The following is a 10,000-nucleotide window of genomic DNA, read 5'->3' as shown; positions in this document are numbered from 1 at the left end:
GTGGTTCTGTCTGTGGTTCTGTCTGTGGTTCTATCTGTGGTTCTGTCTGTGGTTCTGTCTGTGGTTCTATCTGTGGTTCTATCTGTGGTTCTGTCTGGTTGTCTATGGTTCTGTCTGTGGTTGTCTGTGGTTCTGTCTGGTTGTCTATGGTTCTGTCTGTGGTTGTCTGTGGTTCTGTCTGTGGTTCTATCTGTGGTTCTGTCCGTGGTTGTCTGTGGTTCTGTCTGTTGTTGTCTGTGGTTCTGTCTGTGGTTGTCTGTGGTTCTGTCTGTGGTTCTATCTGTGGTTGTATCTATGGTTCTATCTGTGGTTCTGTCTGTGGTTGTCTGTGGTTCTGTCTGTGGTTGTCTATGGTTCTGTCGGTGGTTCTGTCTGTGGTTCTATCTGTGGTTCTGTCCGTGGTTGTCTGTGGTTCTGTCTGTTGTTGTCTGTGGTTCTGTCTGTGGTTGTCTGTGGTTCTGTCTGTGGTTCTATCTGTGGTTCTGTCTGTGGTTCTGTCTGTGGTTGTCTATGGTTCTGTCTGTGGTTGTCTGTGGTTCTGTCTGGTTGTCTATGGTTCTGTCTGTGGTTGTCTGTGGTTCTGTCTGGTTGTCTGTGGTTCTATCTGTAGTCCTGTCTGTGGTTCTATCTGTGGTTCTGTCCGCTGTGAGATCGGACATACGTGCAGTAATGCTGCGTTCAGAACAAACCAGGATTATGTGAGTCAACGGAACTGAACGTCTGTCCTGACTCAGTAAAAGTCCAGAATGACATCACGTCTTGACTCAGTAAAAGTCCAGAATGACATCACGTCCTGACTGCAGCTAACGGGTCAGAATGACATCACGTTCAGGGATTAAACAGAACTCCCAAACACACCTTCAGATTGAGTTTCATGTGTTCACCTGTTCTACTGAACCATCACGCTGCTGCAGACCTGAAATAATCTGATTCTTTAAAGATCAGAACCAAGTCTGTGAGCAGAACCTCAGCACCAACGTTACAGCTGGACCCTGACGGTCCAAACTGTGGAACCGGTTCCGGTTCTCACTGGTTTCAATTCTGCCTCAAATTCTGTTGTCGTGATTAAATAATTTCCATTTCACAACTCAAACCTCAGATTCATCATCTGTGAAACCCAGAAACAAAACCTGGTTCTGACTCATCAGCAGTTACAGACGGAAAAGTCTGTTTCATTTTACATCATTTTGTAGGTTATTAAAAAAAACATCGTTCTCCACGTATTAAAAGAAACAACTCAGGATCAGTTCTGTTAAACCTGGAGAATACAAATTATTAAAAAAACATTTAAAACATGACGTGGATCTTTTTTTCTACCAGAAAACAAAATGGAAAAAAACAAGTTGAAAATATCACACACACACACACACACACACACACACACACACACACACACCACACACACACACACACACACACACACACACACACACACACACACACACACACACACACACACACATACACACACACACACACACACACACACACACACACACACACACATACACACCACACACACACACACACACACACACACACACACACACACACACACACACATACACACCACACACACACACACACACACACACACCACACACACACACACACACACACACACATCACACCACACACACACACACACACACACACACACACACACACACACACACACACACACACATACACACCACACACACACACACACACACACACACACATACACACCACACACACACACACACACACACACACACACATACACACCACACACACACACACACACACACACACACACACACACATACACACCACACACACACACATACACACCACACACACACACACACACACACACACACACACACACACCACACACACACACACACACACACACACACACACACACATACACACCACACACACACACACACACACACACACACACACACATACACACCACACACACACACACACACACACACACACACACACACACACACACACACATACACACCACACACACACACACACACACACACACCACACACACACACACACACACACACACATACACACCACACACACACACACACACACACACACACACACACACACACACACACACATACACACCACACACACACACACACACACACACACCACACACACACACACACACACACACACATACACACCACACACACACACACACACACACACACACACACACACACACACACACACACATACACACCACACACACACACACACACACACACACACATACACACCACACACACACACACACACACACACACACACACACACACACACACACACACACACACACTGCGCCACAGCCTCGCGCTCTCTCCGGTAATGAGGTGTTCACGGTTCTGAATCAGCATCCTGTTCCAGTAGGTGGGTTTGCTAATGACGTCACGGCGGGCAGCGCGCGGGTTTCCGTCCCGTCAGAGGACGCGTTTGAAGCTCTGCGTCTCCGACGTGCTCCAAATAGAAAGAACCGAACGGAGCCGCTTCTGCAGGCGCCGCGACGCGCGCAGTTTTAATTGGGATCCGTTTTCTGTGCCCTGATGGACCGGGTCAGGTCTGGCCCTGATGGACCGGGTCAGGTGTGGCCCTGATGGACCGGGTCAAGTCTGGCCCTGATGGACCGGGTCAGGTCTGGCCCTGATGGACCGGGTCAAGTCTGGCCCTGATGGACCGGGTCAGGTCTGGCCCTGATGGACCGGGTCAGGTGTGGCCCTGATGGACCGGGTCAAGTCTGGCCCTGATGGACCGGGTCAGGTGTGGCCCTGATGGACCGGGTCAAGTCTGGCCCTGATGGACCGGGTCAAGTCTGGCCCTGATGGACCGGGTCAGGTCTGGCCCTGATGGACCGGGTCAGGTCTGGCCCTGATGGACCGGGTCAGGTGTGGATGGGTCAGAGAGGCTCCACCTGAAGTCTCTCTGACTGATTCAGGCAGCCAATCACAGCGGAGCAGATGTTACAGTATTCTATCTGAGATGAGTTCCCGGATGTAGAAATAATCTCATTTTTGATGTGGAAGAGAAGACAAACTCACCCGGAGACGATCTCTGACTCGGAGGACATGATGAGGACTCGGTGCTCCGTGTCGGTCTGTCCGCGGTATCCGGGTCGCTCTCTCTCTCTCCCCTCCACCCCCTCACCCACCACCCCCGCCCCTCCGCGGCGTCTCCCATTACGTCAGAGGCAGGCAGAGGCTCTAATTGGTCGAAGCGCAGGCGGCGTCCATGATTTTCTGGTTGTCACAGCAACCGCTGCTGCGTTCAGGAGCACGTGCTGCGTTCAGGAGCTTCACCAGAGCAGATGAAGAGTCCACAAGACGGAAATGATGACTAACTGAACTCCCACGAGGCGGTTCTTTGAAGAAGCCACGAGGGAGCTCTGTGAAGTGTGTATGAGAGAAATGAGTTTTACCTTCAGACTGATCTCACCTGAACTCAAACACTTTTAATCTGATTATTGAACCTCCAGATCAGAATCACTTTACAGATGTTCAAACTTGTTAAATGTTTTAACATCTTTGTACCAAAACTACAAATGAAGCTGTGACTTCAGATTATCTGCAGCAGAAACTAATTCACATTCCCAAAATATTCTGAATATGTCTTCTAACTTCAGCATTATACTTTCCAACAGTACATGAAGGCAGCACCAATCCTTCCAACGTCGTGGTGTTTCTGTTGGTGCTGATGCAATCACCTGCACGAGACCAAGAGGCTGCAGGCTGTACCGAGAGCCAACAGTTTAATAACGGATATTATTATTATTATTATTATTATTATTATTAGTAGTAGTAGTAGTAGTAATAACAACAATAATAATAATATCAACATAATAAAAAAACATGTTTGTTCAGCGGTTGTTATCAGAGTCTCCTTCACAGCTGGTCCAGTATCAGCCTGGTCTGGAGGGTTAGGGTTAGTTTAGTAGATTTATTGTCCTGATCTTCATTCACTGATATCTTTCCTGTTCTGTTCACACTCTTCATCAGAGTCTTCATCAGGACTGAAAGCTTCTCAGGAATCCTTCAAACAATGAGAACAGACGCAGATTTTATCTGCAGTGTTTCTCTGTGTTCACTGTTGTTATGTAACTGCTGCTTTCTATTCACACGGTCGTCTGTTCTTCATCTGACAGACCACCACAGACCACCACAGACCACTACAGACCACTACAGACCAGTACAGACCACTACAGACCTCTACAGACCTCTACAGACCAGTACAGACCATTACAGACCAGCACAGACCACTACAGACTTCTACAGACCTCTACAGACCAGTACAGACCACTACAGACCTCTACAGACCTCTACATACCTCTACAGACCTCTACAGACCACTACAGGCCTCTACAGATCACCACAGACAACTACAGATCTCTACAGACCACTACAGACCAGTACAGACCACTACAGACCACTACAGACCTCTACAGACCAGTACAGACCAGTACAGACCACTACAAACCTCTACAGACCGCTACAGACCTCTACAGCGCAGTACAGACTCCTTCAGACCTCTACAGACCACTACAGACCTCTACAGACCTCTACAGACCACCACAGACAACTACAGACCTCTGCAGACCACTACAGACCACTACAGACCAGTACAGACCTCTACAGACCACTACAGACCTCTACAGACCAGTACAGACCACTACAGACCAATACAGACCTCTACAGACCTCTACAGACCACTAAAGACCTCTACAGACAGGAAGAAGACAGACCATGACATGTTTGAGAGCTCCTAACTGAGTTAGTGGACTTTTAAGGTAAATATTGAATAGTAATAATTATATTCTTAAGAAATTTGAAAACTTTACATTAAAGTTATTTATATTTGATTTGTTTGTTTTGTGTTTTACTTGAACAGAACACACACACACACACACACACACACACACACACACACATAGTCGCCCTTCTCTGGCTGAGAAATGAATCTCTGTTATCTGCTGCCACCTGCTGGTTGAACTGGAATTTACAGTCAGTGGTTTACAGATTTTAAAATGACAGGTGGCCAGATTGATGGACAGACTGGTGGACATACTGGTGGATGGATGTCGGTGAACTCTGTGACCTCGTCTCTGTTTTAACACCAACAGGAAGGAAGTGAAACTGTGAACACAAAGACACAAGAAAGACACACACACACACAAAGAGACACACAAAGAGTTTGTAAGGATGAATAACACCGAGGTAAGTCCACCAACAGCAGCCAAGAGGACTGACTGACCCACACACACACACACACACACACACACACACACACACACACACAGTGTGTACAGAGTGTGTGAGACTTCATGGATAAAGAGGAAAAATGTAGAACACACAGAACACGTAGAACACAGAACTCGTAGAACACAGAACTCATAGAACACGTGGAACAAGTAGAACACATCGAACACGTAGAACTCGTAGAACATGTAGAACACGGAACACAGAACTCGTAGAACACAGAACACGTGGAACACGTAGAACATATAGAACTCGTAGTAAACACAGAACACACAGAACATGTAGAACACATAGAACACATAGAACTCGTAGAACACAGAACACGTAGAACACATCGAACTCGTAGAACACATGGAACACAGAACACATAGAACACGCAGAACACGTAGAACACGTGGAACACGCGGAACACATCGAACTCATAGAACACGTAGAACTCGTACAACACAGAACACGTAGAACACATCGAACTCGTAGAACACGTAGAACATGTTGAACATGTAGAACACATCGAACTCGTAGAATACATAGAACACGTAGAACTCGTAGAACACGTGGAACACATAGAACACATCGAACTCGTAGAACACAGAACACGTAGAACACACCGAACATGTAGAACACACAGAACACGTAGAACACATAGACCTCGTAGAACACAGAACATGTAGAACTCATAGAACACAGAACACGTAGAACTTGTAGAACACATCGAACTCGTAGAACACAGAACTCGTAGAACACGTAGAACAAGTAGAACACATCGAACTTGTAGAACACGTAGAACTCGTAGAACACAGATCACGTAGAACATGTAGAACACGGAACACAGAACTCGTAGAACACATAGAACACATGGAACACGTAGAACACACAGAACATGTAGAACACATAGAACACATAGAACTCGTAGGACACGTAGAACTCGTAGAACACAGATCACATAGAACATGTAAAACACGGAACACAGAACTCGTAGAACACATAGAACACGTGGAACACGTAGAACTCGTAGAACACAGAACACGTAGAACACATCGAACTCGTAGAACACGTAGAACATGTTGAACATGTAGAACACATTGAACTCGTAGAATACATAGAACACGTAGAACTCGTAGAACACGTGGAACACGTAGAACACATCGAACTCGTAGAACACAGAACACGTAGAACACACCGAACATGTAGAACACACAGAACACGTAGAACACATAGACCTCGTAGAACACAGAACATGTAGAACTCATTGAACACAGAACACGTAGAACTTGTAGAACACATCGAACTCGTAGAACACAGAACTCGTAGAACACGTAGAACAAGTAGAACACATCGAACTTGTAGAACACGTAGAACTCGTAGAACACAGATTACGTAGAACATGTAGAACACGGAACACAGAACTCGTACAACACATAGAACACATGGAACACGTAGAACACACAGAACATGTAGAACACATAGAACACATAGAACTCGTAGGACACGTAGAACTCGTAGAACACAGATCACATAGAACATGTAAAACATGGAACACAGAACTCGTAGAACACATAGAACACGTGGAACACGTAGAACTCGTAGAACACACAGAACATGTAGAACACATAGAACACAGAACTCAGAACACATAGAACACAGAACTCGTAGAACACACAGAACACACAGAACACGCAGAACACGTAGAACACACAGAACATGTAGAACACGTAGAACACGTGGAACACATTGAACTCATAGAACACGTAGAACTCAGAACACGTAGAACACATAGAACACGTCGAACTCATAGAACACAGAACACGTAGAACACGGAACACGTGGAACACGTATAACACATCAAACTTGTAGAACACGTAGAACTCGTAGAACACGTGGAACACGTAGAACACATCAAACTCGTAGAACACACAGAACACACAGAACTCGTAGAACACGTAGAACTCAGAGGGAACTGCAAACAGCTTCTCGATAGTGTTTCCGTGATGCTGACTATCTTTCTTTTGATTTTCAGACCACAGTTTCCCACTGCAATAAATTGTTTCCTCTCCTGCTGCTACAGAACGTTTCAGAACGCTGCAGAACGTTGCAGAACCTTGAGAACGTTGCAGGAAGTTGCAGAACGTTACAGAACGCAACAGAACGTTTCAGAACCTTTCAGAATGCTACGTATAGCCAGTCAGGAAATGTCCCTCCTGAGCTACTGGAGGTTCAGGCAGGCCTTGGCACCTCCTACTTCCTGGTTCACCATTAGGCAGAGTATAAAAGCTGCACAGAATGAGCTGCTGTCAGTCTTCTTGTCCCTTTGGTGTCAGTGCTGCATTGAGGATCCACAGTGATCTGGTAGGTGTCCTTAGGTTTAAGTAAAGTTATGCTGCTATTTGTTATCTCCTGTTTGTTTGCACCCCAGATCCAGCTCCTCATGGAGGCCCAAACCAGGTGTGAGCCTGCCCAGATGGAGGAGGCACAACATTCAGGCTAGAACTGAAAGCCACTGCTGGTTTGTTTGGTTTTTGTTTTGTTCGTTTAGTTTAGTTTAGTTCCTGTTTTGTGTTTGCATTTTTTGGTGTTAGTTTCCTGTCTTTTAACTAAACTGTGTTTGGTATTTCCCCCATGAATATTACTTTCTATAAAATTGTATTTGCGTCAAGTTTCATTTTCCTGTTTTCTTTTAGGAGTGCTTTGGGGCTGGCAGCAGTGTGGTGGGTCTGGTGACTGGGTCTCTCACCTGCTCCTCACGTTCTCAGTTGTGTGGTTGATGGTATTTTCTTTTTGTCTTACACATCCTTTCAGTATTTGCATGCTTTTGATTATAATTTTGTATAGTTTGATGTGAGTGTGTGGAGCACAGGAGCTGGTGAGGGTCCTGTCCCAGAGTCTGTTTCCCCCCTTTTTACTGCCTACAGCTGCGGCCGAGTCACCAGTAGCACTCTGCTTATGTTTTAAAGCACACTGGAATGTGTTTTTATACTTAGTTGATTTAATAAATTGCTTTTTATTTTACCGTTATATTCTTAAAATTGTTTAAATAAACATTTGTAATCTTGGGGGAATCCTTTACCTCAGTCCATTGTTTTCGGTCACTTGTGGATCCCTGGTTGTTCTATCTAAATTCTAAGAGGAAATAACCCACCCTGTGGTACTGGTGGTCACATACAGAATGCTTCAGAACCTTTCAGAATGCTACAGAACATTTCAGAACGCTGCAGAACGTTTCAGAACCGTTCAGAATGCTACAGAACATTTCAGAACCCTGCAGAACATTTCAGAACCTTTCAGAAGGCTACAGAACCTTTCAGAATGCTACAGAACGTTTAAGAACACTGCAGAATGTTTCAGAACATTTCAGAATGCTACAGAACATTTCAGAACACTGCAGAACATTTCAGAACCGTTCAGAATGCTACAGAACGTTTAAGAACACTGCAGAATGTTTCAGAACATTTCAGAATGCTACAGAACATTTCAGAACGCTGCAGAATGTTTCAGAACGCTGCAGAACGCTGCAGAATGCTGCAGAATGTTTCAGAACACTGCAGAACGTTTCAGAACGCTGCAGAATGCTGTCCAACTACAACAACAAAAGTAAAGACGGCCTCCTCTGAACTTTGTATCCTTCAGACTCTCAGTGACTCTTTCAGTGAAATAACGCTCGCTCAGCGTCTCCGGAGCAGAACGAGGCTGCATTCACCTCACGGACGTCCTTCTGTTGGAGCCTCAGGACGCTTCGTACCGACGCTCTGGACACACGGCAGGCCGCATGAATAGGGGGCTCTGTGGCTCCCCGAAAGGACTGTGTGTGTGTGTGTGTGTTTTTGTGCACTACTTTAGATGTGAGGGAGTGATGCTACGATAAATGTAAAAAAAAGTCACATTTGGAGCATCTTTACGGCTTCTCTTCTTGTTTGTGATGCATTTGTGGTCCTTTTGTTTTTCTGATTCTGAAGTGAGTGCTGATCAATTATTACAGCAATTACACAGACGTGAGCAGGACACAACAGGACACAACAGGACCTCCGGAGGGACGGAGGGAGAGTGAGAGTGAGAGTGAAAGTGAGAGAGGCCTGTTATAAAGCCCGGCCCGTCTCTTTGGGAGAACTTTCAGGCGGTGGAGCTTCGGGTCAGAAACTGGAGCCCAGCGAGCCGCTGAGCGTCTCCGTAACTCTCCTCGGGGGTTCAGGCGGCTGAACTTCCTGTCCTGTTGGTGTCCTGCAATCTTGACAACAGAGCAGACATGTGGACTGAAGGCTGAAGCTCCGGGCTCCCAACTCCTGTCTGCATCGGCCAATTAGAACCAAGCTGCACCGACAAGGTAAGAAAAGCAGTTTGTAAGAGAGATCTGGAAACACCTGAAGAAGAAATCAATCACATCTGTTCCTCCAGGAAAGACACTTTCAGATTCATCGCTCTGATTGGACGTCACAGATTTTATTTATTTATTACAGATTTAAGGTGTTTAAATATAATTTCAATTGTTGTTAAACTTTTAACTAGTTGTAAAAAGTTTTTAAAAACTCAAACTCTTTAAAAAAAAAAATTCTAATAAGGAAAAATGTCTAAATTGAAATGAACATGAAGTCACAGCGATGCTGCTCTGCACATATTTTCTTTTATTGTGGAGGAACTCTAACAAACACATTAATGGCATAAAAACATGAAATGTATAAAAACTGGGTCATAAAACAACAGATTTA

General features: G+C 45.3%; 2 protein-coding genes across 3 annotated transcripts in view; one reads left to right on the top strand and one right to left on the bottom strand.

Annotated features, from left to right (window-relative positions):
- pnp5b (purine nucleoside phosphorylase 5b) overlaps nt 1–3,189 on the bottom strand; it is a 7,424-nt gene extending 4,235 nt beyond the window's left edge. Inside the window, exon 1 of the mRNA XM_069178212.1 lies at nt 3,093–3,189. Coding sequence (XP_069034313.1) covers nt 3,093–3,121 — 29 coding nt within the window. The 5' untranslated portion in view covers nt 3,122–3,189. The remainder of the gene's footprint in view (nt 1–3,092) is intronic.
- Nucleotides 3,190–9,175: 5,986 nt separating this feature from the next.
- LOC138215779 (ATP-sensitive inward rectifier potassium channel 10-like) overlaps nt 9,176–10,000 on the top strand; it is a 14,372-nt gene continuing 13,547 nt past the window's right edge. The window contains exon 1 of one of the 2 annotated variants that reach the window (XM_069178177.1): nt 9,176–9,618. The gene's annotated coding sequence lies outside the window, so the exon portion shown is untranslated. The remainder of the gene's footprint in view (nt 9,619–10,000) is intronic. The other variant, XM_069178150.1, reaches the window with a different exon arrangement.

Source organism: Embiotoca jacksoni, unplaced genomic scaffold, assembly GCF_022577435.1.
Source record: "Embiotoca jacksoni isolate LCO1_2020_lvr unplaced genomic scaffold, fEmbJac1.0.p SCAF_109, whole genome shotgun sequence".
Lineage (NCBI taxonomy): Eukaryota > Metazoa > Chordata > Actinopteri > Embiotocidae > Embiotoca > Embiotoca jacksoni.
Note: the sequence above shows the minus strand (reverse complement) of the source record. Positions and strands in the feature narration are given on the sequence as shown.